Source organism: Oreochromis niloticus, linkage group LG11, assembly GCF_001858045.2.
Source record: "Oreochromis niloticus isolate F11D_XX linkage group LG11, O_niloticus_UMD_NMBU, whole genome shotgun sequence".
NCBI classification, from domain to species: domain Eukaryota; kingdom Metazoa; phylum Chordata; class Actinopteri; order Cichliformes; family Cichlidae; genus Oreochromis; species Oreochromis niloticus.
In genome coordinates this window covers 378,802-397,318 of record NC_031976.2, presented here as the reverse complement: position 1 = coordinate 397,318, position 18,517 = coordinate 378,802, and the positions used below count along the sequence as shown (strand labels likewise).

At 44.1% G+C, this 18,517-nt stretch overlaps 1 protein-coding gene across 7 annotated transcripts in view; it reads left to right on the top strand.

Moving 5' to 3' along the window:
* The window catches only part of ascc3 (activating signal cointegrator 1 complex subunit 3), a 146,431-nt gene that overhangs the window by 20,574 nt on the left and 107,340 nt on the right, over window positions 1-18,517 (top strand). For all 7 annotated transcript variants that reach the window (XM_025911366.1, XM_005459407.4, XM_005459406.4 and 4 more), the window contains exons 5-8: window positions 933-1,050; window positions 13,936-14,137; window positions 14,612-14,747; window positions 16,054-16,179. In XM_025911366.1, coding sequence (XP_025767151.1) covers window positions 933-1,050; window positions 13,936-14,137; window positions 14,612-14,747; window positions 16,054-16,179 — 582 coding nt within the window. The remainder of the gene's footprint in view (window positions 1-932; window positions 1,051-13,935; window positions 14,138-14,611; window positions 14,748-16,053; window positions 16,180-18,517) is intronic.

Below are 18,517 nucleotides of genomic sequence, written 5' to 3'. Positions count from 1 at the left end.
GTTATGCTGTGCTATAATTATCCAGTCGTTGCAGAATAAGTTACAGTTACAGTGATAACTACTGCTTCTGACTTTGTTCTTATTTCATGGCTGCTTGGATGTTAACAGCAGGTCAATCAAAAAATGCTTTTTAATCCTGATGAGGTAAATGGACTAATGTTCCAAACCTGCATTAAAGCTACTATATTCCATGCATAGACTTGTCCACATGCATCCATCACTGTGCAATTCTCCTCTTCAGCACCAAGGACACCTTGGCATTAGGCTCAGAGGAGTCAGGGATCGAACCAGCAGCCTTCTGAAAATGAATCTTTAGTGTATTTTTCCTGTGCATGTGGTTTCAGGATGCCCTCCTGTGACTCATTCTGGTTCTTTTGTTCCATTTACTCACTGGAAATGAGCAGACCACACAGACCTTGCCACTGCTGACCCTTAGCTGAGCACATGCAGACTTATTACACAGTTAACGTTTGCCTGAAGGATGAAGACTGCACACAAGCCATCTGAAGGAGAAAGTCTGTCTCTGTCCTTGCAGAGCCCACACCTAATCAGTCAGTTCCAAGGCCAGGATTCATGAGAGTTCATTTTAAAAAAAAAAAAACCCTGTGAGCAGATGAAACCTCACCCCCACCGTCCACTGAGAGGAGAGGACATCACCTCTCCTCTCACTCCCAACGTGAATAAAACAGATATTCAAAGGGACCACGAAGTTTAGAAACCATAGAGCAAAGCAAGGCCTCGACAGAGACGAGGTGACCAGTTTCCTGCTGTGCTCACTGTCACAGCCTTGATTCTGAAACCAACCCTTACAGACGAGGGATAAGGATACTGCATTGTTCCACTGATGCTCACAAGCCTGTCATGTCTATTAATTTCCAATTAATAAGTTTTTTCCCCAAGTACTGACTGTCTTCTCCTGTTCCTGTTTCCAGCTGTTTGAGCTGCTCGGCCCAGAGGGGCTGGACATGATCTCAACCCTTCTGCAGCGAAGGGCGGCCATTGTTGACTCCCTCCTCCGCATCCAGCCTGACAGGACTGTTTATCCATCAGGTAAGGCCCGTGGCAGCCATGTCACCTCAGGGGTGGAAATAGTCATGGAAGAAGACTGTTAGAAAGAGTAGTACTGTGTTCAGTGCGTAGTGTCCTAACATGACTGCATCCTTTGGATTTTATTGCACTGTAGGGACAATCCTGCACAGTAAAACTAGCCTAAAAGGGAGAAGCTCATTTTATCAGTGAGGGTTAAACACTGGAGTTTCAGATGTCCTTGGTAATAACCTGCACTTTAAATGTATCTGAAGTGTAAGGTTACACAGGCACCATTGCTCTGCTTGCTGTGACTGACTGTAGTAGTGTTAGCAACAAAGGCTAACAACTCTGATGCTGTTGCATGTTGGCTGTATCAGAGAATACTGAGACATTAGCACTCGACCGTAGCACTGTGTAACAAAGTGCTGCAGTATTTCCCTGCATGTGTGGACTGGATGGTTGTTATTTATTTAACCTGCTGTGTGTGTGTGTGTCCAGCTGACTGTGCCTTCCTCACCATCAGGGAGTGAAGCTGGGCGTGTTTAGACGTTGTTGTCAGATGATGATGATGATTCTCAGAGACACAGATGATTGGTGCTACATTTGAATCTACAGTAGACCATCTTAGCATCTTTTCTAACTTCTTATCATCCAGCATTAAGTCTGCTTAATGTTCCTGTTGATAACAGTTCATGCACGGTTGCTTCTAACTGTCTTTATCTGGTCGAAGTTTTTCATTTCATTCACCATGTGACTGGTCCAACATGCGACTGGTCCAACATGCAGTGGTAGTCACAGCCCTGACCTGATTCCCTAACAATGACTGAGAACTGAGAACATTTCTCCTTTTGTCTGTCAGCTGCTCTGCACACTGCAGGTATTCCACTACATTTATTTTAGTTACTAATTATCATGTCAATCAAACTATAAATAACAAATCAATACTGGCAGCTGCCAGTGCTAACCCTCAGCCTCCAGGCTGTACAACCCTCAGGTGGCACCAATCCCTGAAAGTTGTAGAAAACATAATTACCATAATTACCAGTATCAGTTCAAATGGCCAGTAAGAACACAAAGTCATGATAAATCTATAAAGCACTGAGACACTGTCACTTTGTGTTATTGGCTTTGTTATGGTGAGGACTACAGCTGGACCGTTAGGCTTTTGACTGATAATCTACTCAACCTTAACATGTTAGCATGTATGCCATAGATATAACATTGAAGCCGAGTTACTAGAGCCACTAATCAGATGAGCTATTACATGTACGTGTAAGTTCATTTCATCCACCCCAGAAGGTGTGGTTGTTTATAAGCCACTCCTTTTTGACACTATGTTTGCTGAGTGCTCATTAAATCAAAAGATTAATTAGCTGTTGATATTTGACCTCAAACAGGCAGCGTGGGCTTCATCACAAAAGAACTGATACATCTGTGACATCAACCTGAAAACAAATTGACAAGATTTACAGAAGACTTGACCTGAAACCTTCAAAGGTTTCAGTAGACACGCCCATTGTGTCAGTTTGGGTCGTTTCCTGAGTTAAACTACACCAACTATACTGCTGATGTAACTGACATGGTTGTTAGTGCGGACACGAACATAACATGTGTCTTTCCAACCCCATGAGGAAATCAGTACAGTCATTTTAGTGTTCCTAAAAAACGTTTTACTCTGGTGACCCGGGGAGGTGATTGTCCTGATGTGGTAACCACAAATGATTATCAATGTCAATTGAAATAATACATTTAATTCAGTTTCAATTTTATTTATACAGCGCCAAATCACAACAACAGTCGCCTCAAGGCGCTTTATACTGTAGGGTAGACCCTACAATAATAGATACAGAGAAAAAGCCAACAATCATATGACCCCCTATGAGCAAGCACTTTGGCGACAGTGGGAAGGAAAAACTCCCTTTTAACAGGAAGAAACCTCCGGCAGAACCAGGCTCAGGGAGGGCGGGGCCATCTGCTGTGATTGGTTGGGGTGAGAGAAGGAAAACAGGATAAAGACATGCTGTGGAAGAGAGACAGAGATTAATAACAGATATGATTCAGTGCAGAGAGGTCTATTAACACATAGTGAGTGAAGAAGAAACACCCAGTGCATCATGGGAATCCCCGGCAGCCTACGTCTATTGCAGCATAACTAAGGGAGGATTCAGGGTCACCTGGTCCAGCCCTAACTATATGCTTTAGCAAAAAGGAAAGTTTGATCAGGCTTCAAACTTTCATGATTAAAAAAAATCCTACGTGTCACCAGAGGCAAACATCATTTATTTAGCTTTAATTTATGAATGTGTTCTTAATCAGAGTGCAGTCGTACCTGCTTTCTCATTAGAGAACATGTGACCCAACAGTGATTATTCTCAGTGATTCGTCAGAGCTCTGTGTGAACACATCTTCTCATCATGGTCATTTTGACCCCAAACTGCAGCAGTCGTGTCAGGAAGGAGTGTGGAAAGCTTTCAACACTTCAGCTCTGGCCTGTACAATGGTGACAATTCAAACATGGAAAACCAAAAAGTGAATGAAAAATGATTCATGAATGAAATTAAAAGTGTCAGAGGATGACAGTGTGAGGAGCCTACATGATGATGCTGTGGTTTAAAGGAGCCTACACCGCCTGCTGCTGTCACATTCACTAAACTTGGTCTCTCACACTGATGGGTTTGAAGAAAAGGCACTGATGCATGCTGCTCATGCTCAGCAGATGGTTTCACTGAAACGGCACCATTAATATACACATATATGAACCAGTGGAGACAGCACAGCCTAACAGTACAGTTCAGACTAACTCTCACACACTGCATGAGAAGAGATGTGTTAGTTTCAGTTCAATAACAGTCTGACAGCAAGTGTGCAAAATATCTGTCAGTCACGTCACATTTAGATGAAGTGTAAATGTTAAAAAGCAAAGCTGTGGTGAAATGCTGCCAACCCACAGCTGGGACAGTGGTGGTGTTACTGGAACCCACTGGTGGGCTGATGTAAAGCCACTGTACTTGGACAGTAACAGAACACCTCGTTAGCGTGAAAACGTGACTCGTTTTACGGCGTTTCAGTTGTGATTTTGGTCACACCCATACGCTGTTTCACACGTCAGCCAATTTCGAAGAAGTCCCGATCAGCGTCGAAAATTGGACTCGCCAGACAGCTTTTGAGATTACTGTTGCCTTGACAACTGAGGGTGAAATCAGGAGGGGTTAAAAAAGGCTGATTAAATTTTCCACTATTTGCATGCCATCAAGAAGAGTGGGATTTAGTGCGAATGCCTGTCTCTTGCTGATTAGCTTTTTAAATTGCAGTTTGGCACTTGCATGTTTATCAAAGAGCAGATTCTCTCGGTGGCTCTTCTCCACGTTTCAGCGGCTGACGGAGGCAGCACCGTGTGAGACGGACCATTAAAAGACAAGATGGCCACACATGCAGAAAGTGTTTGACCAATTTTGGAAAGAAATATTTGAGGCAATCGTACCCAGTGTGGTACATTTTAATGCCCTCACACTTTGATGAGCTGATTCTAGGCTCCCGTGGGCAGTGGAAGCATCTGCCTGTTCCTGCGGTCTCCGTGTACACGGGAGGAACACGGGAGGAACACGGGGGGAATACGGGGGAACACGGGAGGAACACGGGGGGAATACGGGGGGAAACTGCCTGCCGGGCGCTAACGTTTACAAAGCTGCAGTGTTTAATGGAAGGAAAGAACGTGGCAGAGGTTCACGTCCTAGTTGGATGCTTGCAGGGTGGTTAATAACAAAGTAACTTGTTACTAGAGCAGATTAGGTTTAACATGGATGCAAATGATAACCTTCTGTTTTAGGCTTCAATAATCAGATGCAGCTGATAGGAACATCGTGTTCTGGTTAATGTTGTTCTGGGTTTGAGAAACCTGAAGCTGAGTAAGGACATTATGTTCCCAACATTGGTTGCTGAGATGGTGACACCTCATCGAGGCAAGGAAAGGTCCAAGTACCTGTACATACCCAGAGGTAGCCTGCCAGCGTGTACTTTGTGTACAAATGCCTTTGATTTAAGCTTGTATGTACAGATGTAGTTCAGCAGGTGTCCACAGGATGTAGGAAGCTGTCTCTCTGACAACCTTAAAGTAGAGCTGGGCGATATAAGATTTTTTCATATCACGATATGTTTTTTTCATCTCAGGCGATAACGATATATATCACGATATAAGCCAAATAACTATATTTGTAAGATTTAAATGTGCCGTTGCTCACAAGTAAAATGTGAAATAATCAGCAGCTTGTTTTGATTTAAATATTTATTTCCCATAATAAGTTCAACAGGGCAGATGTACTTAAGGAACATGAGACTTCAGTTTCAGATAAATAAAGGCAAATATTGCAAACTACACAAAAGGCAGCCGCTAAAGCGTTTAAGTTTCAAAACAGAAAAAACAAACAGACTAAATTGTCAATTCCACTTAGAAACAAAATATTAATTCTAAAAATAAATCTTAGTTTGTTTTACAGAAGAACAGACAAAATTGACTAACTTTTGTCAATATCAAATAAACTGAGAACTAAAAGGAAATTCTCAATCTCTCCTTGTTGTATAGCTTAGCTTTTCAAACAGTTTTAACAGTTACTTTAGTCTGACAAAAGCCGAATGACGAATCAGCGCTTTCAGTCAGAGACTGAGCATGCACCGCTTTATTGTATTTCCAGACTTGCTTTCAGCACAATTTACAGTGCGCGCTACTCTGTTTTTTGTCAGACTTGAAATAGCCGAAATACCTTCACACTACGGAACTTCTGTGGCCCTTCCGTTTGACAAGCTCTCCGGCATTGGAACCATCATCGGTTTTTTCTTCGGTAACCTTCGCTCACCATCAAGGACCATTCTCACCCCAGCAATCAAGTGTTTGAACTATTACCATCAGGCCGACGGTACAGGTCACATAAAACCAGGACAAACAGATTCAGGGATAGCTTCTTTCCCAGAGCTATCACCGTAGTAAATAAGCACAAAAACAATTGAAACTGCTTAACTACTCCATACTGTCACCGTCAATTATTATGCTACTATTCTTACTGTCATTATATTAATGCTGCTATCCTGTATATATTGTACTTACTATTGTTTGTTTTATTGCACCTTTTATATTTTACATTTATATTTATTATTGTATTTTTGCACCAAGGGAGTGGCACTCCAATTTCGTTGTACCCTGTACAATGACAATAAAGGCTATTCTATTCTATTCTATTCTATTCTCACGCTCTCGGTTGATTTTTCTCTAGTCGGCAAACTCCTTTCCTTCATTACCCGGGCTGCACAGCTGCAAAAACAAATACACGTGCGCCTTGGCGCTTGTGCTGTACGTAACAAGTCACGTGACGTGACGCTGCGGCTGTGATTGGTTCGGCTCTGCGCTACTTAATTTGGATTGGCTGTTCTTTTTTTTCTTTTTTTAAGAGGACAAGAGAGATGAGGTCTATCGCAATAGTTTAATTTTTCTATCGAGAAAAAGTTATTTCACAATACATATCGTTATCGTTTTATCGCCCAGCTCTACCTTAAAAAGAAGACGATGATGCTCGTGTTGCCTTGACAAGCTTTCACACAGTGTCCTGAGGCCATAACCAGAACAGAAGCTCACAGACGACCGTGTGACAGCGAGCAGACACGAGCTTGGCTGATTTAGGGCTGTTTGCATCATTCTCCATGTCAGCAAGCCCAGCAAGAAAACAACGTGAATGTCTGCTGAGCCACTGGAGGCCTGCACAGTCACGTTTCCATTGAGTTGCTGTGGCTGCAGGAGTGTTTAACTGGCACAAATGCTAATGTTGCAGGCAAACACATATGTTGTGGAAGTTTTTCCACTTAAATAAAGCCTGCAGATGAGCGGTGAGCGGTAGCCAACATTTTTTAATCAAAACACACAGAACAGAAAACCAAGCTTGGTGGAGAGCCTGCATGACCACGGGGCAGGGTCAGCAGAGTCTCACTGAGAGTAGTGTGGCTCTCAGTTAAATACCTTCTCCAGGAACTAAAGGCAGTACACAGCTGTTTCACACCTTAAGGTTCACACTCCCTTGCTACCTCCCAGAGTCCTTGAAGAGACAAAAGACTGGTCCTCTGGAGTTCCTGTTTCCCCCAACATCCTACTACACCCCCTACCATTTGTCTTGAGTATGAGTGTCAGACATGCTAAAATCACCAAGGCATTACAATAACGTGATTAACACATAGGTGAAAGAAATTCCATTACAATCCCACCCTTTGGTTCTTAAATCAAGAATCACATTAATACCAGAATTTCTTTCCTGACATTCTGTAATCACATCAACATTATTGTACACTTAAAGGAGTTTCACACTGTGTATCCTCACTTCACTGTTCTCTCACCACCCTTTGTTCATCTTTAATCTTCCCCCCAATCTAAGCTCTCACATGCAAATGGCAACAACAATGATACAGAGGAAAGGTCTTCTCCAGAGTGTCAAAGTACTTTGCATGGCAAAGTGAAAAAGCATTAGGTGGTCATTCTCATGTCCCGATCATGGCTCCTGGTGTCTGTGCCATTTACAGAGTCATAATTCCAACGCTGGTCTCCCTCTGCGCTGTCACTTTTGGAGCTTGGCATGCTCTCTCCATCCCTCAATTTCCGTTCCAACGTGGCTGTAGATTTAAGGCAGAGCACGTCGTACACCTTAGTTGTCTTCCTCAACGTCAACGGCGAAATTCTTTCATTTTATTTAAGATTTTACTGTTCAAAATCTCCTCGTGACAATCATTTGGAAGCCCAGTGGTGCAGCCCATTGTCGTTTGTCTGCTGTCCTGCAGATGGTCCCTGCTTCTCACTGGTCCTGTTGAAGCGTTCTCTCCCGGTCGTGGTCTGTATCTGCATCAATCCTTCCATATCTCTCATGTCACGGTCACTGCAATTTAAAATGAAAGCTTCCACAGAAAACCCTCTTTTGCCCTATGTCAGCTTAGCACAATTAGACATGCACAATGAAGTTGTGCATTGTCTCTTAAAAATTCCCAGGGATTCTCCCCTGGAGTAGCTTCACTCCAGGCCCTGTCATAAGAAAAGGTAAAACATTAGCCAGCGGCGTGTCCTGCTGTAAATCATGTGATTAGATCATATGATTAACCCTTTGCTGTGGAAAAATAGATGTTAGCGCAGCGCATCTGTATGCACACTTTCTCACAGTGACCTCTGCACTGTAAACAATACAAGGTCATGAATAACACACCGCTGGTAAATTCAAAGACACAGAAAGTGGCAATTAAAAGGTTAAACCAGCATGGCCCAAAAGCCCATGCAACCTGTTGCTGTCACCTTTCTGCTCCTGTAAAAAGAAACATACATACATCCACCCTTTTGTCACTCTGGGTGGAGGTGCAATCTTGCATACTGGTGTCAAGTCAGTAAAAGCTTTTGTCAGTCCAGTCAGTCCTCATTTTTTATTTGCTGACAGTAGAACCTCGTGACGCAATAAGTTTCTACTGCCAGCAATGACGTCATTTAAAAAAAAGAAAACTAATTTAGACTGGATTACCTCGCTGAATCCTTTTTGACAGGGACTTGTTTTCTGATTGTCCCAAATAAGTGGCTTTCTCCCGAGCCCATTCTAATTTTTGGAGAAGCTCACTTGCGATTGTTCAACATGTTGTGTAGCGCTTTCGATCCCGATCTTGCAGGCCTGCTTTAAAAGAGAAAATTGCTAAACAAAAAAAAATCTCAGTGCACTGTTAAAAATCAAAACAATATGAAGGCCTCTTTTTTGAAGTTGTCTAAGCATACTCTCTTAGAATTATAGATCAAAACAAAACTAATTGGCAGGCTCAAAGTGGTACCAAAGGAAAATGCTAAATCCCCAAAACTTCCATCCACCAGTCACACACCTCACACAGCAATATTCTATTAGATAATGAGTTTTGTTTTCCCCCGTGTACCCAGATGTGTGTCATGATAAGACCTCCCCCACACATCAGAAACAAGAAACTCAATAATCTATTAGCCCCCACTCATCTGACCCCCCTGCAGCATTCTGTTCACCCCTGCTATGATTCAATCATCCTTCCCCAAAATAATACTAGTTCACTAGTCTACGTATCACTTCTTAACCCACTAAGTGAACCGGACAAGATGATGGTAACAGCAATGCATGCTTAAAATGCTATTTGGTCTTCATGAGCTTCATTGCATGTGTGTTTGTGTTAGTAGGATTAATGCATTTTCCTGTTTGTGTAATTTTGTGTACCTCTCCTCTTTGCGGTGCTCCAGACACTTTTCAATTCTCCACGCAAGGCAGTCATTTTTTCTTCCCAGTTTCCTAAACCCAAATTTCATTTCCCACACTAAAAACAGCCATGTTCTCCCCTGCTCCTTCCACTGTGGTCTCATCTCATCTCTCCTCCCTTGCAGCAGTCCAGTGAGTCAGTTGTCTTTCAGCTTCGTCCTGTGTTCTCCACTGTCTCATCTTGCCCCAAAAGTGGCAAATGTCCAGCTCAGACAGTCTTTTCAAAGGTCCATTCACACACAGTGAAGTTGCAGCTCGTTGGAAATGCACATCCATCCATCCAGTCATGATGATGCCATTTTTCTCCTTGCTGTCGCTGTCTTGCACAGCTGCTGCTGCTGGACCTTTTCTTCACTGCTCAGGACCCTGCTGTGAGCTCCTGATATCCACCTCGTTGTTCTGGAACTGCATTTCTTGTCTTCAGGGAGAGATTCTTTGAGCTTGTGTTCTCAGGGTGACAAACACATGGAAGTTAAGCTGTAAAACCATTCAACCAAAACTTGGCTTGAGTGTTTTTAATGATGTTAACCTATAATTTTCTTCCGACTGCTGCACGTGGAAAATTGATCAGGGTCTGCTCTTCACCTGCAAGTGACACACTGAGACATGTTGATCATTCTTATCACTGCTTAAAACAACACGTCTCCCCTCTCTGGTTCTGAAGTCCCCTTTCTTAAAAACCCAGAGAGATTGTAGTTGTTCTACATTGAAAATCACCAAACCCTCTTCCTATTTTTTGCTTATTTTCCTTTTTTGCTTATTTTCATCAACAAGTCTGCGAAATTCTTGTGTGTCCATCCTAGGGGAGCTGGTGGCCTGCAGTACCACCCTCTCCCGCTAGTTGGAAACAACTTTTACACACATTTCTACACTCCTCTCTCTTTTTTTCCCTTTTCTTGTTTTTGTTCCCATTTTTCACTGTTTTTTTTTTTTTTTTTTTTTTTTTTTTTTGTTTTACACACACATCAACTTTTCCCACACAACCATTCGGCACACATTTACTCAGTTCTTACCATACAGTCAAACATTGAGTTTTGTCCCTGGCCGCCTGGTGGAACGTCTGCCGCAGTCGCCTCTCGAGCCGCTAATCCGGCTCCGCTGACTGCCCCTGGAATCTAGATTCTCTTCCTACTACACGAGGCGTCCCCCGTGAGGTTCCTTGCCTTCTACGGACCAAGGAACGAACACCGCCACCCCCAGTCTCCTTTGAAGAAGTTAGGATCTTTTAGAAGACGCTAGGGATGTCACTCCGTGATTCTACACGAAGACTCTCCGTGATTCTACACGAAGACTCCCTCGGAGCTCTTGCCCTGAAAGGTCGTAACACACCTTCTTGGGCTCCCCGAAGGCTGCAACACGCTCAATTCTTCGGCCAGACACAAAACTCTCGTGACTTGTTACAAGTTAGCTATCACTCACCCATCTGCAGGAGTCCCCTCAAAATCGATGGTCTCGGTGGTGGCTGAAACACGCGGCTCCGTGACTCCTCCATTTCCTTTGCTTCAACAGCCGGTAGGACAAAGGTACCTTTTTCCTCAGGGGTGATCAGCCCGTCCACGGAACCGTTGTTCAGCGACCACACGGACCATCCTGCTCGCAGCGCCATTCTGTTGTGGAAGTTTTCCACTAAATAAAGCCTGCAGATGAGCGGTGAGCGGTAGCCAACATTCTTTAATCAAAACACACAGAACAGAAAACCAAGCTTGGTGGAGAGCCTGCATGACCACGGGGCAGGGTCAGCAGAGTCTCACTGAGCCTAGCATGGCTCTCAGTTAAATACCTTCTCCAGGAACTAAAGGCAGTACACAGCTGTTTCACACCTTAAGGTTCACACTCCCTTGCTACCTCCCAGAGTCCTTGCAGAGACAAAAGACTGGTCCTCTGGAGTTCCTGTTTCCCCCAACATCCTTACTACACCCCCTACCATTTGTCTTGAGTATGAGTGTCAGACATGCTAAAATCACCAAGGCATTACAATAACGTGATTAACACATAGGTGAAAGAAATTCCATTACACATATTAGGTTTCCACTCATTATCTCATGTCCATGTGGTAGGTCTGGGTAATGTCTTAGTCTCTCCTGTTCTGATAAATACAAATCTATATGACTTTACTAAGACCAGGGAGACTTTACATTCATACAGAACTGTGTGTAGCTCACATGCATGTATTACAGGTACTGCACTGCAGTGGTTTGTATCATATCTATCTAATAGACTCCAATTTGTACATGTAAATGGAGAGTCCTCTTCACACACTAAGGTCAATTATGGTGTTCCACAGGGTTCAGTGCTAGGACCAATTCTGTTTACATTATACATGCTTCCCTTAGGCAGCATCATTAGAAGACATAGCATAAATTTTCACTGCTATGCAGATGACACCCAGCTCTATCTATCCATGAAGCCAGGTAACACACACCAATTAGTTAAACTGCAGGAATGTCTTAAAGACATAAAGACCTGGATGGCCGCTAACTTTTGCTTCTTAATTCAGATCAAACTGAGGTTATTGTACTCGACCCTGAAAATCTTAGAAATATGGTATCTAAGCAGATTCTTACTCTGGATGGCATTACCTTGGCCTCCAGTAATGCTGTGAGGAACCTTGGAGTCATTTTTGACCAGGACATGTCCTTCAACGCACATATTAAACAAATATGTAAGACTGCTTTCTTCCATTTGTGCAACATCTCTAAAGTTAGAAATATCCTGTCTCAGAGTGATGCTGAAAAACTAGTTCATGCATTTATTACTTCCAGGCTGGACTACTGTCATTCATTATTATCAGGATGTCCTAAAAACTCGCTGAAAAGCCTTCAGCTGATCCAAAATGCTGCAGCAAGAGTCCTGACAGGGACTAGAAAGAGAGAGCAGATTTCTCCTGTTTTGGCTTCCCTTCATTGGCTTCCTGTTAAATCCAGAATTGAATTCAAAATCCTGCTCCTCACACACAAGGTCTTAAATAATCAGGCCCCATCTTATCTTAATGACCTTGTAGTACCATATCACCCTATTAGAGCACTTCGCTCTCGCACTGCAGGCCTACTTGTTGTTCCTAGAGTATTTAAAAGTAGAATGGGAGGCAGAGCCTTCAGTTTTCAGGCCCCTCTTCTGTGGAACCAGCTTCCAGTTTGGATTCGGGAGACAGACACTATCTCTACTTTCAAGATTAGGCTTCAAACTTTCCTTTTTGCTAAAGCATATAGTTAGGGCTGGACCAGGTGACCCTGAATCCTCCCTTAGTTATGCTGCAATAGACGTAGGCTGCCGGGGATTCCCATGATGCATTGAGTTTTTCCTTTCCAGTCACCTTTCTCACTCACTATGTGTTAATAGACCTCTCTGCATCGAATCATATCTGTTATTAATCTCTGTCTCTCTTCCACAGCATGTCTTTATCCTGTTTTCCTTCTTTCACCCCAACCGGTCGCAGCAGATGGCCCCGCCCCTCCCTGAGCCTGGTTCTGCCGGAGGTTTCTTCCTGTTAAAAGGGAGTTTTTCCTTCCCACTGTCGCCAAAGTGCTTGCTCATAGGGGGTCATATGATTGTTGAGTTTTTCCTCTGTATTTATTATTGTGCGATCTACTGTACAATATAAAGCGCCTTGAGGCGACTTTTGTTGTGATTTGGCGCTATATAAATAAAATTGAATTGAATTGAATGCATGGACTACTCAGACTCACTAGTTGATATAATCAGTACCCAGAGGACACACACGAGGACACGGGGAAGCCACAGACCCAAAACTTTGATTTACACTCTAACAGCTCAGAAATGAAAATGATTTGAATGTTTTTATGAACGATGAAGTCATGGTCTCTCCTGCAGTAGTTAATCAGACGTCTGTAGGTCTGTCTTAACAGTGGCTTTGAGTTCGCTAACACATACAGCAAACTCAAACTCAGTCCTTCAAAAACAACAAAATGTGTGAGTCTAAACGACTCGTCCTGCTTTGACACTGTTTCAAAGGAGAATTTCATTAGAAATGTAAAATCAGACTGTATTTAGCTTTTTCACCCATTCATCCATGAATCAGGCTGTGCATGTCAGAGCTACTATACAGTATCACCAAACCCAAAAACTGGTAATGATCATAAGCGCCACTGTTTGTAATGTGTGAAACACCCTGATCTGTCTCGGTGACGCTCTTCAGCACAATTATAGCACTGTGATTGCTCGGGAAATGAGAGTCCTCGAAATCTGGAGTCACTGTTAGAGACATATAACGAGGCACAATAGCTCCCAGAGAGAGGGCCAATAAAGGACGGGGAATGGTGCATGGAGGATGACAGAGTTAAAGGAGGTGGGAGGGTGAGAGTGACAGGAAGAGGGGAGCTGTTAGAGTGCAGGGAGGCTGTGCAGCAGGTAGAGCCGCTAGGTGAGATAAAAAAGAAATCATTCAGTCAATCAGCCTGGGCCGTGGTGCAATCATGAGATCTCATCTGTTTTCAAGAGCAATTCTGCCTTTTATTGAGCTGTTGTGTCTCAAACAGGGAGGCTGCAGCGGCCAAGCTTAACGTGTGCACTGCCAGATAGATCTGTCACCACGGACTAATAAAGTATTCCTACCTGACTTCAGCGTGCTGCTGAGAACTAACGATGAGCTGTGTACGTCTTTTTCCTTCAGATCTCAGCCTCAAGGTCAGCGCCGAAGTGACCAAGCCCACCTACGGGTGCCAGGTGACCATCCAATCAGAGCAGGAGAAACAAATGCTAAAGATGTACCGAAGGGAGGAGAAGAAAGAGAGAAGGAGATTCAAAGGAGGCGATGAGGGTGACTCTACGGATGCTCTCCTGACCTTTGACCCCAGAGAGATGAGAGCCCAGCGGTATGTCGTCTCTACAAAACACATCTTAGTGTTTGTGTGTCTTTGTTGTGTGCCCACCTGTGCTCTCAGGTGTGTGTGACCGACAGCCTCGTGCATTTTTCATGACAGCTTCAAACAAAAGCAAAGCTGCTTTTCTGTTGGGGGTGGTACGAGGGGGGGGAAGGGGGGGTGCTGGAAGATTCTTCCAAAAGTTTAATTTCAGAGGGTAAAAAAACGAGCAGCGGTCTGTTTAATTAAAATGTTAGCGTGTGCAGATCCAGCGCAGTGTGAAGACAAAGATTAGCAGAGAGGTAAGCCACTTTATAAAGCCTCACATCTTTGCCTCTTCACTGGGCTCATCCATCACAGCGCGGTTTATTTCCACAGCTGTGGATCAAGATGAGGGCTGTGCCGTGGATCTGACACTGTGCCAATTTAAATGTTAAAGCTCTGTTTACTGTCCCGTCTTACTGTTTCACGTGTGCCTTGGTGCAGAGAGCAGGCCCTGCTGACTGCACGCTATGAACCTGTGCTGAGCAGAGACAGAGTCTACGAGCGGATCCGATATCCCAACGTCTACGACAACCTCGCAGAGGCCACAAAGACAGCTGCGTTTGTGGGAGGAGCCAGGGTGAGGCTCTGTTTTACTGTGCTGCACTCTCTGCCTCTGATGTGTGACATGACCCACAGGTTTAAAGTGCGCATGCTCTGTGCTTCATTTTTCCTTTTCTTACTGTTCTGGAGGAAGGTTAAATCATTTATCTGTGCAGCGGGGATAATCCCATCTTAACATTGTGTGATAACATCATTCTTGCTGCTTCATTGCATTTTACACTGTGGGAGATGGCTCTAACAAAATCTGAGCCCGTGTCAGAGTGTAGAATCACTTTAGTGGCTGTCAGGCTGCTGAACGAATCACAGAGAAGAAACACGGTGTGACCATCTCACAGCGTGGGTCTGTGGCCACAACACAGTGCTGAGAACCATCACAGGAAATAACCACTGGGCTCAGGACATATGTGTCTGTGTAGCAGCACTGGTCCTTAATCACAGGCTGGCTTCTCCTGCTCTGTAAATGAATGAACATGTATGAGAAAAGTGATTAAACCTGAAGAACATCTGGAACAAAAGGCTCAGCGATCAGCTTCACCTGTCGGGCAGAAGGAAACGTTTCATATGACAGAAGCAGCTGACTGCTTCATAAAGCATGTTTCCTCCCTCAGCTGGTGGAGGAGTGCTGTTCCTCTGCACAGACAGGAAGTTGGTTCACTGATGATGGTCAGAGATGAGGGAGCTCTAGTGTTAGTCATGTAAAGTTGCTTTAAGAGAACTTACAGAGGTTTGAAAGACGAGCTTGTGTACTCATGAACTTGAGATATTCAGCTTGAACGCCTCTGTGTGCTTGGAGGGCCTGTAAGTCAGACGCTTCCACAGTGTTTGTGTGGCTTCATTACACATGTGACAGTTACTGGAGATGGTCAGGGGGGAGCTTTTTGTCGCACTTGACTGATTTATATGTGGAATAAATGTATAAGCATTGACTTTATCTGTTTTATGTAATGTTCATATTTAGTCTTTATTATAAAGAGATTTTTTTATCATTGACAGTATAAACGTGTTTATGTTAGGGTCTGTAGTTACATAGAGAGGGGAGAACATGCTACAGACCCAGTGTGGGCTCAGAGAGGCGTTTTGTTCTGTGGACCTACATCCTGTGTTGTTTTATGGACCCAGGCTACTCTGTGCTGTTCATCTGTAACTCCAAATACCAAGTACACCCTGCTCATTGTAATGTGCAGTTAGGAAACTAAACGTATTGCTTCAGATTTATAGTGCTCACATGTAATCAGACATAAAGTTCTTCATTCCTGTTAAATGTTTTGTGTCTCTGAGATATTGTGTCAAACCTTTTCTTCTGTTTGGTCGCTAACGTACAGATGCTGCTGCCCGAGGGAATCCGCAGAGAAAACTGTAAGATGTACGAAGAAGTGGAGATCCCACCCAATGAGCCCATGCCTGTTGGGTTTGAAGAAAAGCCCGTCTACATCTCTGAATTAGACGAGGTAGGAGCTGCTGTGTTGTTCGATGTTTGAGGGGACCAACAGTCACCTATGGGGACAAAATCCCCGCCCCCACAGGTCTGAAGGCATGTTTGAGGCTCACAGTGTGGCTTTAGTGTCAGGGTTAAGTTTAGGATTAGTGTGTGTGTGTGTGTGTGTGTGTGTGTGTGTATGACCACAATGCTTACTGGAAATTCTGTGGAGTTTTGAATACCCCCCCACCTCCACCTTAAGGTGAGCACATGTCCCAACATATGTATACCACAGGTCCTTCCACAGCAGCCACAGTCACAGCTGTACTCCAGGTCACTTCTATCTTCTTTCAGTTCAGACTGGGTGAACTGGTCTATCTCCAGCTTAAGTTCACACTGTTTACTTTCCCGGCATTTCCTCCTGTCTTGTGTCTGTAATCACCTTCTTCCACTCAGCTTTTCTCTAAAGCTTCAGCTAAAGCTTTGATTTTGTGAGGTATCCACTGCAGACTGCTGGCCCTTTTATTACCAGCTGTGGTATCAAACCAGTGACTGACTGATATTATTCTTATAATTATAGACACAGGTTTATTTTTGAGTGTATGATTCCAATGATTTGAGTTTCTTCTTAATAAACATGCCCAAACAGGTGAGTGTCACCTTTTCCTGAAAGTAAAGGCTGGAGGTACTCTGGCTTCCTCCCACTGTTCAGAGACATTCATGAAGTTTGGTTAGCTGGTGATCGAATGTTGAGTGGCCATCTGTCTGTAGGAGTTAGCCTGGGTCTACCCGGGTTTGTACCTTTCCTTCCTTGTCACAGCTCAGAAAGGCTCCATCCTCCTGAGCCTGGGAAAATCCTGCCTTGGAAAAGTTGAATGGTTTTAGGAATGCTGTTAATAAAATACGCCTGTGCTGTCTCTACACAGCGTCTCAGGTGGCACGTTTGAGTGAGATGTAGCGCCCTGAGGTCCTTAGACTTGATGAAATAACTGCTGTACTTCATCAAGTACCTGAGTATGAACCACAGGAACTGTTTGTGTGTCTGCTAAGCTGCCAGGAGATGTTGCTGATGCCCAGGAGATCATGTGACTGTAGCAGCCAGTGACTGATGTTCAGTCTAAATGAAAGCACTGTAGCACTCAGCCAGCTGTCAGCCGGCACAATGATCAGTCAGCCTGAGTGGCAGCTTGATGGACAAACCCACACTCACACTGGTACGTTCCCAGCCTCCAGCAGACTTTACCCAGTCACCATTAGGCCAAACAAGAGAGAGCAGCAGGCTGGAGAACCTGCAGCTGAGTTAGATCTGTGCCTTAGAGAGGAGCAGGACTTCATCAGAGTCCACATTCATAGAAAGCTCTGCTCTGATCCTGCTGAAGACGCAGCAGAAGATCACGTCGGCTTCTCCAGTCTGCAGTCTGTCCATGACGACACCAACGTGGAACATCCATGAATCCAGAAAATGAGTGTAACTGTTACCATTGTTATCCTTCATGTCATTCACGCTGCAATGGCTGTAATCATAAATGGGACTGATAGTTGTGATGAAAGCATGTGTGTCCTGTGTGTGACTAACTGATGCATGGATGCTTTAATCACATCAAAATTGTGGCTTTTGTCATCATAGTTGACCATACTTGCTCCTGTGTGTGTGTGTGTGTGTGTGTGTGTGTGTGTGTGTGTGTGTGTGTGTGTGTGTGTGTGTGTGTTGGCACTGGCAGTACTTCAGTAGCTGTCAGCTTCAATCTTCCTCAGTGTGTCTTTCAGCACTTCACCACTAATCCTTTCATTAGTCACAGAAACAGAACAGGTTGCCACAGTGTGACTGTGCATTCCTCCGTTCAGGTTACACTCTGTGTTTCTGCAACAAGAAGCAGCTCAGAGCAGATTCCCAGATATAATCCAACCCCATCCCACACCCGTCTGTAACGTCTGCTGCACACCTCGCCGCTGTCCTCATACATGTACTGCACCAGCCTCATGTAGTGCTGTGCCACTCCCAGCTTCCTCCTGCAGTCTGCATCTGCAGGGCTCTTTCTTGCCATAACGCCATACTCCTCTTCACTGATTGTCACTTCTATCCTTATCTTCAACTCAATTTTGTGAATAAAGTCTTTTACATAGAACAGACTTTACCTTACAGAACAGGAGAAACCCCATCAGAGCAAGCACTTTGTGGCAGTAGGAAGGAAAAACTCCCTTTTAAAAGGAAGTAACCTCAAGCAGGCACAGCCATCTGCTGTGGCCAGAGGGCTGAGCGTAAGGAGAAGAGAGCAGCAAGAGGATGGATAAAATAGACACCCCTGAAGAAAGAGCTGATTCATTAATAATGACTCAACACAGCAGTGATGTATAAATGCACAGGCAGT